This window comes from Daphnia magna, linkage group LG3 (assembly GCF_020631705.1).
Source record: "Daphnia magna isolate NIES linkage group LG3, ASM2063170v1.1, whole genome shotgun sequence".
In the NCBI taxonomy this organism is placed as follows: Eukaryota; Metazoa; Arthropoda; class Branchiopoda; order Diplostraca; family Daphniidae; genus Daphnia; species Daphnia magna.
This window is the reverse complement of record NC_059184.1, coordinates 5,207,933-5,226,189: the sequence shown is the minus strand read 5'-3', so window position 1 is coordinate 5,226,189 and position 18,257 is coordinate 5,207,933. Positions and strand designations below refer to the sequence as shown.

The 18,257-nt window shown below is 39.7% G+C and overlaps 3 protein-coding genes and 1 long non-coding RNA gene across 4 annotated transcripts; 3 read left to right on the top strand and 1 right to left on the bottom strand.

Annotated features, from left to right (window-relative positions):
- The first annotated feature begins 276 nt into the window (after positions 1 to 276).
- LOC116919893 lies at positions 277 to 863 on the top strand. The gene is made up of 2 exons (XR_004392070.2): positions 277 to 540; positions 684 to 863. It is a non-coding gene; the product is annotated as an uncharacterized LOC116919893 (long non-coding RNA).
- A 5,138-nt stretch (positions 864 to 6,001) lies between these two features.
- Positions 6,002 to 7,925, bottom strand: LOC116919892 (26S proteasome regulatory subunit 6A-B). The gene is made up of 8 exons (XM_032925951.2): positions 7,767 to 7,925; positions 7,369 to 7,683; positions 7,075 to 7,275; positions 6,915 to 7,017; positions 6,666 to 6,845; positions 6,501 to 6,607; positions 6,213 to 6,440; positions 6,002 to 6,138 (listed from the first exon to the last, which is right to left on the bottom strand). Exons 1-8 carry the CDS (start codon positions 7,812 to 7,814, stop codon positions 6,028 to 6,030), a joined length of 1,293 nt encoding a protein of 430 aa, XP_032781842.2. The 5' UTR covers positions 7,815 to 7,925; the 3' UTR covers positions 6,002 to 6,027.
- Positions 7,926 to 9,360: 1,435 nt separating this feature from the next.
- Positions 9,361 to 12,270, top strand: LOC116919846 (acidic mammalian chitinase). Its single transcript, XM_032925900.2, has 10 exons — positions 9,361 to 9,563; positions 9,663 to 9,927; positions 9,999 to 10,032; positions 10,092 to 10,223; positions 10,303 to 10,430; positions 10,493 to 10,619; positions 10,685 to 10,870; positions 10,946 to 11,071; positions 11,144 to 11,888; positions 11,995 to 12,270. Exons 1-10 carry the CDS (start codon positions 9,512 to 9,514, stop codon positions 12,075 to 12,077), a joined length of 1,878 nt encoding a protein of 625 aa, XP_032781791.2. The 5' UTR covers positions 9,361 to 9,511; the 3' UTR covers positions 12,078 to 12,270.
- A 1,201-nt stretch (positions 12,271 to 13,471) lies between these two features.
- On the top strand, positions 13,472 to 16,598 carry LOC116919849 (acidic mammalian chitinase). Its single transcript, XM_032925905.2, has 13 exons — positions 13,472 to 13,633; positions 13,988 to 14,072; positions 14,148 to 14,406; positions 14,492 to 14,525; positions 14,599 to 14,730; positions 14,823 to 14,950; positions 15,015 to 15,144; positions 15,217 to 15,365; positions 15,465 to 15,501; positions 15,566 to 15,691; positions 15,776 to 16,126; positions 16,225 to 16,378; positions 16,449 to 16,598. Exons 2-13 carry the CDS (start codon positions 13,997 to 13,999, stop codon positions 16,517 to 16,519), a joined length of 1,647 nt encoding a protein of 548 aa, XP_032781796.2. The 5' UTR covers positions 13,472 to 13,633; positions 13,988 to 13,996; the 3' UTR covers positions 16,520 to 16,598.
- Positions 16,599 to 18,257: the final 1,659 nt, after the last annotated feature.

Here is an 18,257-nt window from a genome sequence, read left to right as displayed (position 1 = left end):
GTGAAGGCGAAACATTTGATAATGTGCAGTTTTATTTCTTGGATGTATGCGCGCGGCTGGACCGTACGGATTTTGGGAGGAGTTTGTCCGCGGAAGAAAACGACAATAAAAATAGCGTATGAAATACTAAGATTGGGGGGAGGAGGATAGAAAGAAAAAAAAAAAAGAAAAAGAGAAAATGTCTATAGAAAGCGGAGGAACTGCAATTTTGTGCGAAAAAAAGTAACAATAAAAAAAAAGGGGGACTTCTTTTTTGTTTTGTTTTGCGGATGAGCCTCGAGTTATCGACCCGCCCACCTTTCCAATTTTTATTTCAGTTTCCCTCCCTCCCTTTTTCTTTTCGTGTGTGTGTGTGTGTCCCTTCTATATACATACCTCCGAGTATCCAAAGAAGAAGGGACGATACAAACTGCAACAGGTAGAAAATAAAAGATATATAACCTACACACACAGATATTGGGAGCCTGTACTACACCTAACCTACTGTTTGAGGCTTGGATGGGCACAGCCAAAACAGAACGGACGGCCAACGGCTACGAAGTAATTATAGCGCGGTTCGGCAACAAATTGAGTACCTTGGCAGTTAGACCGAGCTAACTATTTCGAACCATTTAATTCTCTGCTGTTTTTGCCCTCCTCCACTCCCCATCTCCCATCTCTTCTTGCTTACCTTTTCATCCCAGCATTTCTTTTGTCCTCTACAGTAAAAGAAAGAAGAAAAAAAAGAGGAGAAGGAAAACTTTCCAGCCGTTTCTTTACGGAAGGAATGAGCCATTTCACATCCACCGCATCTTCATGCCACCTGGTGGTATTGTAATACAGAAAGGAGAAAATAAAAAGAGGTTTCAAAAATTCGAGAAAAAGAAAAAATGTTAATCTAAAGCATAGATGTAAAAACTGTTTACAGAGATCAAACGATGAAAAAAAAAGGAATGAATTCAAAGCTGTTTAGAAATAAGATTTGACATTACTTGGCCTTGATGGTAAATGACGAGCGCTGCGGGTACGGTGGTTGTCCATCAACGTCAAAAACAAACAAAAACGTACGCTCCGTACGTGAAAGATGGCAGAAAAAAGAAAACTAACATTTTTGATTCGGGAATAAATTGCCGTGTTCGTCCATCACCCCACGTCTTTTTAAAAAGCAGACATTGTTCATCCCCCTTCCTTTTTTAAAAAATAGGAGTAGGCCTAAATATGTTTACAAATTACGGAACGGCTCAGTGTCACGTCTGTGAGGTAGGAAAACGCGCATCCGACACACCTGTTTAGTATTCTCGGGAGGAGAAGGCTAAAGAAGGGGTTGAAGAAAAAAAAAAGATTTTTATAAGAAAGCAAAAAAAAGTAAGGGGGACACACACAGTCAACGAAATAACCGAGAACGAAAAGAAAGAGAGAGACGTACGGATAAAAAAAAAAAAAGAAGGAAAGAAAAAGGAGAACAGAACACCGCGTCTATCTTCTCCAACTGACATGACTCTTATCGGATCGACATTTTCTTTTTTTTTTTTTTTTTTTTTGTTTTGTTATTCCCCTATGTGCGGGGAGTGTGGTGCCGCCGGCTGGTCCCGTTTATGTTTCCCGATAGTCCACGCCGATAACGAAAAAGCTCCCAAATATACAACAAACGTATACGTGCCGCATATGTATGGAGTACATAATATGAATACATCAAATTGTAAGAAAGGGTCGGTCGGTGAAGACAAAATTCACGAAAAGAATTTAAAAGATGAATTGGAATAATAAAAACAAAAAAAAAACTTAAAGTCTCTTTATCGTACATATAGTTTGATATGTAAAACGAAGTGTGTCTCTTCGTGTCTGTTTAGCTGTAATGGCTGCTGTTCCCTCTTTTGTTATTCTAGTAAGCCGAATTTGTTTACATCGTTATCTTTGATTTGAAAAAGAAAAAAAAAGTCAACTTGAAAAGTAGGAAGGTGGTCTCGTTTTCTAAGAACATGCTCCAAGATTAGTTTGGCCAATCCTTGTTTCTTTGATTACCTTTTCTTAACGAGTTGCGCATCGATTAGAAACGCTCGTTTGTAATTCAACAATTGCAACGAGATCGGCCAAAAACACGTTCGACCACCATGTCAATTGAAGCATCTCTTATAAATACGATCCAGTTGGAGGTCGTGAACGTTCAAGCAAAAAACAAAGAGAGAAAAACTCGTTTGTATAAGGACTGCGTGTATCCAACGAATGCGTATCTATTCCTAATAATAAATAGCACAACAAAGTTGATTAAATAAGAGAATCGATCAAACGCGATTGATATGTTTGCTAGCGCGATTGCCCACGTGTTTTCTTGTATACATACACTCGTACGGGAAAAGACTGTCGTAAATTAGACTTTCTAATTCGTCGTGTGGCTTTTTCCCCTCACAAATCGTATATAGAACTCATTTGGAGATGCAAAACCAAAAATACATAAGCAAACAAATTAAAAGAAAGAATAATCTTTACGACAGCATACCCGGTCAGACCTGTATTTCATTGTAAACTGAGTGGCTGTCATCTTCATTTTCTTGTTTTAAATAGGTTGTCCTTCTGCTCAAAAACGTCCATCAGTCTGATGAAGCGTGTCTGCTTCGAACGATAAAAGTTTGGCTGCTGCTGCATCGTTCAACAATATAGGAGCTGGGAACTGTCTGTTACGGAGCACATCGTCATCGAGATATGACAAGGCAAATAAAGAAACGAACAAACGAGCAGTCAAAATATCAGCCGTATATCTTGGTCTCGTTGATCAAAAGGAGGAGTGCGCCAATTATTTACATATGTAAATACCCATCCGCCGACTCCAACGACGCAAACGGGTCGCCTTTTCCCAGTTTTGTCGTATTCTTTATTTGGTTACTGTTATGCGATACACATCAGCCGCCACGCAGGCAAGCAGTTTACTATATATTTTACGTTTTCAGAATTTCTCCGTTTCTTCTTCTTCTTCTTCTTTGGCCTTTGCTTATTATTCCAGCCAACGTCTCCGTTGACTCTGCGGCATATCCAAGGACATTTTGCCGTTCAAAATGTCCGTTTCCGCCGTAAATAAATCCCAGCGGATAGGATAAAGATAGTGTACATATAGGAAGAAATCGTAACTATTTTCTGATTTATTTATATATCTATTTTTTGTAGACTTTTTGCTGCACGTCCTGGGCCATCTAAGAATATATCGTTTATGGGGACATACTTTTTTATTTTGTTCCTTTTCGCGAGACTGCGTATAAACGTCGTACGTACGTATAGGGAGAATAAGGAAACGGCGGCTCTATCTCGAGGTTCTCTACAGTACATTTACCATGACTTAACTCGTTAAAGAGTTATCGTGCACGTCGTTCGTTTTCCCCACCATACGCAATTCATCTCGCCTTATATAGCGTTCGAGCCGAGACAGCCAATCTAGATAAGACGGAGAGAGTTTTGATCGGTTGCAAATGATCTTGTTCCAATCAGACAGTTGACTCGGGAAATTAGGAAGCTCGTAAACGAACTATCCTATAAAAGGCCATACATGCCTTAGCATAATTCTGTTTTCTCTTTTTCCCTTTTCTCTTTGATTATCTTTCCCGCTGCAGTTTTCATATTTTCGTAGCCAAAAGATTCAAGTCTTTTTTGGGGGGTGTTGCTGTGAGAGGCACGAAAACGAGTTCTTGTGACAGAGTGATTATTCTTACGAATAACAATAATAATAAAGAATTATTTTTTTTTTCAACGAGCCATCGTTTCATGTGGCAGTTGTCTCGAATTTCGATTTGAATGAGGCCAGGCTAAGTAATTTGGCCAACGAACACGGCCAGCCGACCCAACGCAGCTATACCTTGTCTTTTGCGACACACATCTTTTTATGTAGTATCTTCCTAAAAAAGGATTTCCTTGGATGAAAAACAAGGCAGATGAATGAGTGACGTACAGCAACAAGAAGATAAATCGACTCTGTTGTTGGCTGGTGCCCGTCGGTCCGGCTCTCCTCATAAGGCGTGTATGCAAATCATGGCAACCCCATGCGACGTTCGAACGAATCTATAGCCCTCTCTATATGTGTATAGAAATGTACGTAAAACTTGAAGGCGCCGCTGTAACCATTTTTGAATTCAAATCTTTTGTAGTCTATACCGAGATGCGAACACACTGAACGCCTCAGCTTGGTCAAGTTTCTTTCTTCCTATCGCGAAACGTGCAGTTCCTTGTCTCCAATAGGACGGCCTTTAAAATAAATTGCATACGGCACGGACACGACTTTCCTTCTTCGTTTTTTGTTTCTCGTGAGCCAAACACATTATATGTAGAAGAGGGGGAAAAAAAACAACAGCAGACGCTGCAAAACGTCATCGTAATTTCTTTTTTGTTTTTCCCCTTCGTTTTCGCGATTTATTTCACTCGTTTCTGCTTTGACGTTTTTCTTCCTACGAGCGAATCATCGTCGCCATAGTAAAAACAGTTTGGGTGGCCAAAGTCATTCGGTATCTGCTGAGACTGGCGGAATTTGCAGCTCTTCATTGTCGCTTGGCTACCACGTTTGCAACACAAACACGGAGCCAAAAGAAGAAACAAAACAAAAAATATGCAAACGTAAGGTTTTTCTTCGTTGTTTTTCCTCTTGTTCATTTAATACGACGGATAGGTTTACACAAGCTCAGTATTGTTGTTTGTTTTCCATCGAAACAAAAGGGCATCCGTTAGCCAATGCATAAGGAAAAAAAGAAAGAAAAAGAAGAAGAGGAATAATCAGCACCAGAAGGTTCGTGTTGTGAAACAAAAAAAAAGGAAGAGAAACGTCGCCTCTGACCAGACGAACAGTTTTTTTTTTTCTTTCCTCCGTCCTCTGTGAACAGCGTCGTATATCAACTTGCAGGTGTGTGTGTGTAGGGTAACTTGAGAGCCTGCTGACTTGATAAGGCGACTAAGAATCAACATCAGCACAAGCAAACATAACCTGCCATATAGTGCCCCGTGACCAAACGACCGAGTCGCATCGTCTGGTACTCGCCGCGACAGCCATTGGACTGACTTCATGTCTCCTTTTATTTTATTTTTTCTCTGTCTCTGATTATAGATGATATTTGGGTTTTCGTCGCTTGATATATTTATTTCATTTCGTCGCGGCTTTTTTCTTTTCAGTTTTTTTTTGTGTATGTGTTCGTGGTATTCGTTACCATAGGACATCACACGTGTTAAAACAGGGAACGTCGAGGCCAATTCTCAATCGCGTGTGCCAACTTTGTCCTTATTTTAGAGATGACTCGTCCTATCGCTATCGAGGGCAACACCACACATTTCCCTTTTGCAGCATCAAGTTCACGAATGAATACTATTTCGATCGCTATTTTCTTTCAGTCTACCCCCGGTGAGTCCGTTTTCCAATAATTGGGAGTCTGGAGCCTCTCCTGTGGTATCGTCTGAGAATGTTTCCGAGTTCCTGAAAAGAACTTGAGAATATTTGAATACTAATTGTCAGATGAACCGAAACTTTATTCATCTTTCCCGTGCAGCCCTTCCCTTCTGAAGGATCACGTCATGTTTCTTTAATCCCCCTCCAACCCAACATCAATACCCCGTTATGCTCGACAATAGCAAGAAATCCCTAGTATTAAGAAAGACGGAAGAGCCTGGAGGCGTAGGAAGAGAAGGAAGAGGAGAGGTGGCTGCTACATCGATTAGCCGACCAATGGATTGGTATTTCCATATCTCAAATGTCAAGGGTGGACCACCTACCAAGTCGATTCTGAACTCGCTGTATAAATATGACCCCGCTTAAAGAAACAACTGACGTAGGTCGACTACAATACAAGCTAGTGAAACATTGCATACAAACCTGAAGGCGAATTCCCTAGTGGGGCACGAATATAAAAAACAAAACAAAAAAACATAATAGTTTTTCTGGCGAGAATTTCTTTACGAATGTCTGGCACGCTTTTTTGTCTTTCAATGCTTTGGTTTCAACGCAAGTGATTGGGTGGTTAAATGTTCTTAAATCTTTTCCAAAATAATTGACTTCTGGTGACGAAAAAAAAAGAGGCGGTTTATTCAAGCATAATAATTCAAGTTAGCCTTCTTCTTGGCCTGGACTTCGACAATGGCGTCCATGAAGTCTTCATGAGTAACCATAGTGGCTTCGCGGCGTAAGGCGATCATTCCCTAACAGAGGATAGAAATACCATTTAAAAAATGATGAAACCATGAGCATTTTGTGGAAGGAATAATAGACTTACAGCTTCAACGCAGACAGCTTTGCATTGTGCACCGTTGAAATCTTCTGTTGAACGTGAGAGTTCTTCAAAGTTGACGTCAGGAGAAACGTTCATTTTGCGGGAATGGATTTGCATAATGCGAGCACGGGCTTCTTCATTGGGATGAGGGAATTCAATTTTACGATCCAAACGACCGGAACGAAGTAGTGCAGGATCCAAAATATCTACTCGATTCGTGGCAGCAATAACCTTGAAAAAGAAATCTCGTATATTTCTCGTTCCTCCCGGTAAGCTTATTGAGTAATCTACCTTGATGTCAGTTGTGGAACTAAAACCATCTAGCTGATTCAGTAATTCCAACATTGTGCGCTGCACTTCACGATCTCCAGCTTTCTCTGAATCGAAACGCTTGGTACCTATTTGAAGAGATTAGTACTAAAGTCAATCATTTTCGATAAAACAATGCAATATTACCTATGGCATCAAGTTCATCGATAAAGATAATAGCGGGCGCTTTTTCTTTAGCCAACGCGAATGCGTCTCGTACCAACTTGGCACCATCACCGATAAACATTTGAACTAACTGAGGTCCAGCCAACTTCAGAAAAGTGGACTTAGTCTGAGCAGCACAGGCACGAGCCAGCAATGTTTTTCCTACATAAGAAAGACAACACAAGCCAAATTAGATAGAGGTAGGAGAGAATTCGAGAAAATGCTTTGTACCTGTTCCAGGAGGTCCATACAAAAGCACACCTTTGGGTGGCTGGATGCCAAGGTTCACAAATCTTTCCTTGTGAGTCATTGGAAGGACAACTGCTTCAATTAGCTAAGAGAGACCAACTGTTTAATGGACATACTTGTATAGATTTAGTCAAGTGATTACCTCTTGGATCTGTTTGTCAAGACCGCCAACATCGGAATACTGTTCTGTGGGTCTTTCATCTACTTCCATAGCCTTCACTCTGGAGTCATATTCAGCAGGAAGGGTTTCAAGAATAAGATAAGAATCTTTATTAACACCCACCAAATCTCCTGGCTTCAGCTTCTCAGCATCCACCAACCCAATAACAGGAAGGAAGTAAGTCTAATGGAAAAGGTTGAAATTGAAATAAATGTCTTATGATCTTGGAGGTCTGTTGCTGATAATTTATACCAGTCAATTGTGGCACAGCTTTACCTGTCTTGTTGAGGTTTTGATAACAGCACATTTTCCTTTTCTTTGTGAATCAAGGTCCACATTGGCTCCATCCTCTTCACCGAGATCTTGGGGATCAACATCAAGCAGTTCAATCACATTGGAAACCAAGTAGGGCAATGTCTTGTTGACTTTGATTTTTTCTGTGTTCTCCTTAATTTTTTCTTTCTGGGCCTGTAACTCGTGAGAGATTCTCATCACCTCACTTTTCATTATTTTAACTTCGTTGTCGAGTAACCGGGATCGACTGACAACCTCCTCGGTTGACATTTTGAGAACTTCCTCTCCCAAGGATTCCTGTTAAAACGTAAAGAAAAACATGTTGGTATTACAAATGCCTTTGTTGTTGAATTGAAATTATCCTTTCTTCCAATACTTACATCTCCTTCCCAGATAGTTTTGTCATCCAAAGTTTTTGTGGCCGCCATGATGACTTGAAAATTTAACACTCGAATCGCTAACACAACTAGATTCGTCGACTGTTTTACACTCTTTTTTTAGTCCCGATAGATGGCTAAGGTTTAGTGTTCTCAGTAACCGCTAGATGGATGTTTACTGCTGCCGTCTGTGAAAATGTGATTGCCCGGGAGAAGAGCAGTTGGCTTAGATAAGCTAAAGCTACAAGATAAAATCCAAAGCTTCTACACCAGGATTTAACCGTGTATGACGTCACTATATTTTAGTCACAATATATGAACGACAGTCACGAAGTTGTCACCGTGCTTATCCTTCTGCTTTGGAATGTCAGGAAACTTTAGGTAAGTAAATGGGAGTACCACCAAGACCTGGATTCTTCCATTGATTCTGGATGATGTCGACTTTTTTTTCTGTTAGATTTCGTTATAAGGCTAGAGAAATTTTAGAAAGGAAAGCGTCAGGTTATTGCGGGTGACAAGATTAATACAGGAACTTGCTTTCTTTATGAGTTTCTCCCTTCAGTCAATGGAAATGTGGTCTTTGATTTGGACGAACTGCAAGTCACGACAAAAGACTAAGAATGCTGAAAATGTTGCAAACAATAAAGCTAAAAAACTAACTTCAGGGCACAAACATTTTTAGGTTAAACTGAAATATTTCATAGGACCTCTGTAGAACATTGCCATCATTTGGTTGTTTACGAAAGTTTGGAGCTCTCTACTTGTATCCACCAATTACGGTCGTTGAAATGTGCTGATTCGCACCAGCTGAAACTACCTGATCCCCTATCCTTTTCGGCATCCGACCAAAGTATTTGTTATCAGATCTCATTTTTCGAAATTTTGAATAGATGATATGCTTGAGGTATACACGCATTCTTTCCTTGCACAACGAACATATTTTCCCGCACGATGGATTTTAGGTGGTGAATGGTAAGCGGGTTAAGAAAAGTGCAAAATATTTTATATTTTGTGTACCCCGTGTTAGTTTGTAATTTCATAGAACTTTGAGATGCTTGTCGTTGGCATTTTTTATATAATTTAAACAAAGCTTAATTTCTACACATCTCCTAACATTACCAAAAGTGTGTCCTTTTAGTACTCGTTTTTCGTTTAGAACATGTTTTTATTACCGAAATCAGATTTATCACAAGACTTTCCTTGGCCAATGGGCGGATGGGGTTCTTTCACTTTTTACTGCGTAAAAGCTAAGTGTGATAATTGGCACCTACCTGTAAATAAGAGACATTAAACGAAATTTGTTTAATCAGCTATTAAATTAGATGAAAAAAAGCCTTAGATTGCGCATTATTATCCACCAGTTGTGCACCAGGAGGTAACACACGGTAGTAAGTTGCATAAAGCTTGCCGCTGTTTTATCTGTGCCCTTTTGTACTTCAATTTATTAAGCCGATAAGGGTAAGGTTCCCAACAATTTTATAATTGTATCAAATCGCGTACCACTGCCATTTGCGTAATAAAAATAATTTCACAATGATTGGACCTAGGATGAGAAAGGCTTTTTCAGTACGATAAGGTAAACGGCTATTAATGGGACTACTGCATTCCCTTTTCAATGGCTCGGGTACCAATAAATAGCCGAGAACATTTTTGCTGCCACAAGTTCATTAACAGCCAGTTTAATTGAAAAAACCGGAGGTTTTTACACCAAGAAAATCTTTGAAATTGGTCAATTTAGTTCAACAAAAATGAGGTTACTTATTTTTGGTTTAGTTCTTGGCAGTGTCTTTGTTGCTGCACGTAAGTAGATAGTTTTTTCCCTTTAACTAAAATTTATAATTCCTTTTCTATTTCAACCACGGACCCTTCAAAGTAAGCTAACCATTTTTTTAAAATCAGATTCCCAAAAGAAGATGGTGTGCTACTATGGCACATGGGCAGTATATCGACCAGGAAACGGAAAATTTGATGTTGAGAACATTGACACCAACCTCTGCACGCACATTATTTACGGGTTCACTGGACTCGGTGTCGATAACACCATCACGTGCCTCGATCCTTGGAATGATCTTGATCCTAGTGAGGGAGGTGGAAAAGGAGCATTAAACAGATTCACCGGCTTGAAAAGAAAAAATCCATCGATGAAGGCACTGGTTGCAATAGGGTATGTTTGAAATTCAGATGTCCAACATAGTTTTCATCTAAATCAGATGTTTTTATTTTGCCATATATCAGTGGATGGAATGAAGGCTCTGAAAAATACTCAAAGGTTAGTGGAAACATATTTTACTTTGCTAGTCTACTAAATGCAAAATTTCGATTGTTTAGATGGTATCTGATCCTGCAAAAAGATCCATTTTTGTCAACTCGGTGGTAAACTTTATTCGAAAGTACAACTTTGACGGCTTAGATTTCGACTGGGAATATCCAGCTAACCGAGGTGGCGTCCCTTCCGATAAGGTAAAGTACTGACCCTGCTGCATTGAGTTTAGAATAAAATTAAACACAAATAAATTAACCCAAACTTTGAAACAAACAGCAAAACTTTGTTAGCATGATTCAAGAACTTAAAACGGCTTTTGCTCCATATGGCTGGATATTAACAGCTGCGGTGTCTCCAGGGAAATCAACAATCGATTCTGCATATGACATTCCAGCAGTTGGAAAGTATTATCAATAATACCTTTTCTGTACGCAAACGTTAAGTGAATACTCCTCTCGAATTTCAGCATATTGGATCAAGTCCACGTTATGACATATGATTACCATGGAGCGTGGGAACCTTACACAGGTTTAAATTCACCACTCTTCTCTAACCCTGCATTTGACATAGGCAGTGATAGTCTTTTGAACGCGGTACATTTTACTGGGACAACACTATCAACTAAACAATAGCAAGTCTAACTTTAATTTTGTATCAGAATTGGACGATCAACTACTGGATATCGAATGGCGTACCTCGATCGAAAATCATCATGGGTATGCCGCTTTACGGTCGTGGATTTGTCTTGGATAATGCCGCCGTGAATGGTTTCTACGCTCCAGCCGCTCTCCCCATTCCCGAAGGCCCGTATACAAGACAAAATGGCACTTGGGGATACAACGAAGTAAGTTAAATATTTTTGTGTGTGATTTATATCACTGCATTGCGTAACTGAAATGTTTCTCCGATTCCGCTCAAGATTTGCGAGAAATTCGCATTCGAATCTGGATGGACAGTTGTACGCGATTCCTGTTATCAGGCCCCCTATGCATACAGAGGAAGCCTCTGGATAGGATACGATGATACACAATCATTGAAGACAAAGGTTTGGGTCTAGTCTAAATTTAAATTATCGTAAGACAAATTGGGACTTATGGTTTTGTATTTCCCGATAAAGGGTCAAATGGTTGCTGCTATGGATCTTGGTGGTGCACTTATTTGGGAGATGGACACAGACGACTTCCGTGGTATTTGTCATGGAACACCGTTCATTTTAACCAAATCAATTATCGAAGGAATGAATGGTCCCAATAATCTTATGCCGACTCCATGCCCTGCTAGTGTGACAACCACAACAACCACAACTACTACCGTCTCCACAACAACTATACCCCCCACAACTACACCTACTACAACTACAACTAAACCCACTACAACTACAACTAAACCCACCACAACTACAACTACACCTACCACAACTAAACCCACCACAACTACAACTACACCTACCACAACTAAACCCACCACAACTACAACTACACCTACCACAACTACAACTACACCTACCACAACTACAACTACACCTACCACAACTAAACCCACCACAACTACAACTACACCTACCACAACTAAACCCACCACAACTACAACTACACCTACCACAACTAAACCCACCACAACTACAACTACCACCACAACAACAACGACTGCTAAGCCTCCCACGACGACTTCTACAACTACTACGACAGTAGCTCCAACAACTGCTGCACCAACACCATCAGTACCAACGTATCCTCCAAGCTACTATTGCAAAAGAGAAGGCTATAATGCTGATCCGGATGATTGCGGCGTCTTCCACCAGTGCGTTTATTACGAGGAGACTGGATGGCAAGATTTTGTTCGACCTTGTGCCCTCGGAACAGGTAAAAATATTATTATCTTTTAAATCTGAGATCATGACACTTGTCATCTAAGAAAACGCTGTGAGAAACATTTGACAATCATTAATTCGTGAACAACTATTTTTAGTTTTCAGCGAAAGCCTGTACACGTGCGCCCAACCAGAATTGGTTCCCGGATGTGAATTCTACTACTTAACGACTACGACATAGTTGACGAACAGCCACAATCTGTTGCTAAACATTTTAGTATTCGCATACGGGATTTTTCTTTAACTCTATCATTTATGATAATACGCCAGTAGCTTTAAAAAAAAAATACATTCGTGTATCCTATAGCGGTGGTGGATTAATGTGTGAAACGGACCATTACTCGTGATACACCAATACAGAGATATCCATTTAACATTTTGTGCGTTTCTAATCAATTAAAACCTGGTAAACCTGTAATGATGAAATTTTTCTGGAATACTTGACATGCGCAGCCTTATACGCCAAGGTGTTACTTTCTGTACTGTCAGTTGTTTTCTTCATGTCTTGCTACATTAAGTTTAGTTTTACCGTTTTACGAGGAATTTCTTTTGTACACGAAACAACCATCACTACTGAATACTGGGGAATCAGCAGTGTTCATTACTCTTACCTTGGAATTTTCCACCGTTGCTTTTGTCAACGGTTTGCCGTCCTCAGATCAAATCGTGGTTATACCCAGTGTGTACCTCGATACAGGTAGCTCCCATTGAAATACCGTATCTATAATGATAAATTATAGTCAAGAGGTAAAGATTTCGTGGGTATTTGCAGGCATTAACCTTTTGTTTATTCCAATCCACTGCTGTGGATATTCCCGCTCTGAACGCCTGAGCTTAAAGATTTACTTTTCTCATTGCGGTCTTTCTCTTCGCAGCATTATTGAAAGCCATGTTTGATTGTTGCACCGGCCATGTTTGATTAGCATAATCATATAATCTCGATGTATAATAACTTTATACTTCTCCTGCGTAATAAATCTGCATTCGCCGCTGAACCACTAGGGATTTCATATGCGGGCTTTTATTACTTATCTTGATGAAATGTGTGCTAATGGATTATGAGCCTACCATCAATCCCGTTGCGCAGTCATCAAGCACGATCTCAAATGAATTTATTAGTATTGGATCAGACTTTTCCGTACGGTATGCCTGTAATGCAATAAGGGGAAGTCCACGAACTTTATGTTTGTACACAACTGCAAAAACTTGTAAGTTCCACTTTTCTGTTACAAGCTTTAAGGTGTAACTTGTTTTCTATTTTGTGTATTACGAGTATAGTAGTGACGTCATTATCGTCAGCTGAACTAGTTGAATGCGTAAATTAAAGTCATAAAATAGATCGAGTCGTCAAGGTTGGACGACGCCAGCAAAGAATTGAAATTATCCTCTAAACATCCTGTTTAGTTGAAAGAGATAAGACTGTACTTTTACACACCATGTAATGACGAAATGAGGTGAAACAATAAACAAAACGAAGGGGAGGGGCGACCAAATTTTTTCTCCACAGAATCGCTGCAGTTGAAATCGTTCCCAACCATCTTTACCTTCCGTATCGTTTTTGTTGATTCCACCGGTGAGTTACAGTAGGACATCGACAGGAATAAAAAGGCCTCTTCTTCGATGTTTAATCAACAGTCTACAACTAGAAACCGTGCGGTTAATCAACCATTCCAATACCTCTGAAATACCACTGTTTATTTTGAAATCGCCTGGTCGCGTGTTATCGCCAATTGCGCAGTAAGTAAACGTCATTTTACGAAAATTCAAAGATGCTTAATTTGGATAACGTTTATTTCCAAAACTTGTTTTGTTCCAAGTCCAACATTTATTTTCCCCAACATTTTGAAGTTCCCAGAAATCGCCCTTTCTCACTAATTACAACGTTGGTAAGCTTGCAAAGTGTCGTGTTAAGATTCGGGCAAGTGAAACAATTTCCTTTGTGGTACAGTCGTCATCGACGATGTCACGATGGGATTGTTTCGAGCTTGTTTGGGTAGTTGGGTGCTGTTTGTTGCGCCAAAAAATTTAAAACGCAGTATTAGTCCTTGTTTAAACTCACAACTGGATGTTGATCCTGTCACTTGTTAACAGACTCCAAGGATGAAATTGTTGCTATCGTGTTGGATATTGGCAACTGTGGTTCACTTTGCATATGGCGCAGCAGTTGAACCCAAAGGTAAGCTACAAAAAGGCTATGGGCGAATAAAAAAAAATAAAAAGTTGACATGGTTTTTCTACGTTTGTTTTTAAGCCGGCGGTAAGAAGATGGTGTGTTATTATGGTAGCTGGGCCGTTTATCGACCCGGCAACGGCAAATTCGATGTCGAGCATATTGACCCATTTCTCTGCACTCACATCATCTACGGATTCACTGGTCTGGGAACGGACAATACCATGATACCTTTGGATCCATGGAACGACCTCTACGACAACTGGGGCAAAGGAGCTTTTCTAAGGTTCACCGGATTGAAAAGACAAAACCCGAACTTGAAAGCTCTTATTGCTATTGGGTTAGTTATCTTGAAAAATAAACATATACATGTAATTCATTGAAAATTACAAGTGTTAATGTCTGTCACCTTTTCGTATTTGCAGTGGATGGAACGAAGGATCTGAAAAATATTCGAAGGTAAGTTTTTGGCAGCAAATGACGTGCACGAATTATTTCGAGATTTTCAATGAATGGTTTCGCTTTTTTCCAGATGGTGTCTGATCCAGCGAAAAGAGCCACTTTTGTGAACTCGGTGGTTAGTTTCATTCAAAAGTACGATTTTGACGGCTTGGATTTCGACTGGGAGTATCCCGCCAGTCGAGGTGGCGTTCCTGCTGACAAGGTGAGTTCCTCTGAACCCTTTCTTATAAATTTGAGTATATGTTATTAGACACCACTACCTCACGAGACACCGTCTGAAATTTTCATTTACAGCAAAATTATATCAGTATGATTCGGGAATTGAAAAATGCTTTTGCCCCGTACGGATGGCTGCTCACTGCTGCCGTTTCCCCTGGCAAATCTACAATTGACGCTGCGTACGACATCCCAGCGTTAGCAGAGTAATAAAATAATTAAAACACAAAAACCAAAACCTCGTGTGTGATGTTACACATTTTATTGCAGCATCCTGGACCAAGTCCATGTAATGAACTACGATTACCATGGAAGTTGGGAAACGTTTACCGGATTGAACGCGCCCTTGTACGGCAACCCAACTTACGACCGTACATTGGAAAACAGTTTTTTGAACACGGTACGAAATCTAAATCTTGGTGCGTTTTACGAGATATTAAATTTCGATTTTAAAAAATGAAATGGCTTTTAGAATTGGACGATTTACTATTGGCTATCAAACGGAGTTCCTGCTTCCAAGATTATTTTGGGGATGCCGCTTTACGGTCGTGGATTCCAGCTCGATAATGCAGCCAACAATGGTTTTTACGCTAGCGCCAGCAATCCTATCCCTGCTGGACCGTACGTATACTTAAATTATTCTCTTCACTCACCAAGAAAGCAGAGAGAAATCATACGTAGATTTAATAATAACAAATGCTTTTCTTTGAAATGACACAGATACACTCAACAAGCCGGCACATGGGGTTACAATGAGGTAAACGTTACATAGAAACGAAGCTATATGGACATAGAATTTAATAGTTGCATAATCAATTTAGATTTGCGAGAAGTTCAAAGCTGAACCCACTTGGACGGTAGTTAGAGACGCATGCTATCAAGCGCCCTACGCTTACAAGAACAACTTGTGGATCGGCTACGACGACGAACAATCTCTAAGAAATAAGGTGCACTATTTACAGCAGTTGAATTTTGCAATCAAGTTTAGAATGTCACGATTTTTGTTTACTTTTATTTTTATAATAAATCAGGGGCGTTATATTGCGGCCATGAATCTGGGCGGTGCTCTTACCTGGTCGATCGAAACTGACGATTTCAGAGGTATCTGTCACGGAATACCATTTATCTTGACGAAAACCATTGTCGACGCAATGAACGGACCCACAAACCTTATGCCGAGCAATCCCTGTGCATCAGGAACTCCCGTAACTCCTTCACCTGTAACAACGACACCTCCTACAACTACCGTGTCAACAGTTACATCAACTTCTGCAAAGCCGTGCATTTGTGCACCTACGACATGTTCACCCGGCCCGACTGCTGCTACTAGTTCACCCGGCCCGACTGCTGCTCCTGATTCCACCACTCCCTCATCAATCGTGGTATAGTAATCTTTTCGACTGTGATGGAACTAAAAAAAATTCGATGGCAGATATGTAGCATTTAAAACCAAAATATTTTTACTTACTTTCAAATACAGACATCAACGACCGCTGTAACCTCGGAACCTAATGCCGTCTGCAAGAAAGAAGGTCTCAATCCCGATCCTTACGACTGTGCTATTTTTTACCAATGCGTGAGTTACGCAGCTAATGGATGGATCGTTTACACTCAACGATGTGCACAGGGAACAGGTAAACAAACACAGCTATCTTCAACGCATATTTTGTAATAAACGATAACAATTTATTTTCTTTTCCATAGTTTTCAGCGCGAGTTTAAACAATTGCGATTATCCACAGAACGTTCCAGGCTGCGAGAGTTATTACGGATAGATTTATTGACAAAAAACTGACTGTTTTCGTTGGTATCATGATTAAAATAAACTATAGAATTTGTAGTAGGATGCATAAAGTCGCATTTCATGTTGTTTCGTTAATTATATTCACACTCTTATACAAATTTCTGAAATCTGCTGATTGAGAATGTTGAACAATACAAGTCTGGTGATATCAAACGATGTCAAATGGATAAAACTCGAATTCGACTTGAGGCTATTGTCCTAATAACACGTCCATAATTTAGTTGCATTCCTATCGGTAAAACTCATCGCAGTAGTTGCCACATGGAAAATGCCTTGTATGTTTACCGATAAAGAGTTCATGGAGAAGAAAAATGAGATTTTTATGGATCCATAATCCTCTTGTCAGAAGAAGTTGAAATGGTTGATAAAACGCACTTACCGCCAAGCGAAAGCTTATATCAGAGTGGTTGTAAAAATTGCACAAAGGTAAAGCTTAAGCATCGTAAAACTGTTGCGCTTCTCCTGCGACTGGGTTAGTAAATCAGTAGCCATATAATCTACGTCACAGATTGTCCTTTTTACCTTGAATGATGGTCGAAGAAATATTTTGCACCTTCGTGACACCTTGGCTCTCATTTTTAATCGTCGGTTTGATATCTGTTTCCGTTTACGTCAACATCAGTCGGAATGCTTTTATTTTACTATGAAATATTTTAGTGTGTAAAACAGATGTGTTATTTCGTGTTATATTGTTATTTCCATCATATCCCCTACAGTATGCAATGCGGCCACGGGAATTTTTTTTTAATGAATCAAATATATGGGGGTCCAAGGTAACGAACTAAGGATATTTCGTGCGCGATAGAGTAACATTCCATGAGAAGAAATTTATGCGACAATTAAAGACACGTGCCAATAGAATTAGCATATATACTCTATAATACGACCATATCGGTAACTGTGGCTAGTTTTTAAAATTTCCGTATCAATATTAAGTTCAAGCTCCTTGAGGCTATTCAGCCGAGGATTCTACCGCACATAGAAAACGTTTTCTCCCCTAACGATCTAACCCCATTCCTTACCCTGACTCCAGGAAGTCTACATCGCCTTTTTTTTTAAAGTGAAAACGAAAAACACAGAATTTCTGAGAAACATTCATATCAGACCTTACGCGAAGAGGTTGGGTGAGAAAAAAGTGTATTCTGCAGATTCCCAGTGAAACCACTAGTCGGTCAGTATTAATAATCTTCGAAATGTGTTTGATAAATTTGACCAAAACCTGTACGAAATTTTGCCTTTGTATTTTCGTGAATAGTATAAGTCATTAAGAATTTAGTAAATGTACCTCAAAACAACAGAACAAAGACAACAAAATGCTGCAATTGTTGTATAGTGTATAGTAAAAGAAATTTTTGATTTTTCGATTATTAACCTTCTCTTAGAACATAAACAGAGATCCACATCAGCCGGTTCGTATAAAAACTGTGCACTTGAATATTGTAAATCTCTTTGGTGGTTCTTGGGTATTTAGTTTATTACAATCGAGCGTGCGGATTTCTTCCGAGCGTGGATTTAGTTTCATGTAAATCCTTGTTTTAAGCAAATTAAGCAATCCCGTAGAAGAAATGCAATGTCCGACAAAGGCTGTCGTCAGAGAACAGATATTAGTTGACAAACCTCATCTGGAGATAAGTCACGTAACTTGTGAGCCTTTTAGCCGTCGTATAGCCGTACTTGACGAACGAATTTCACACGGAACTACCACCGTA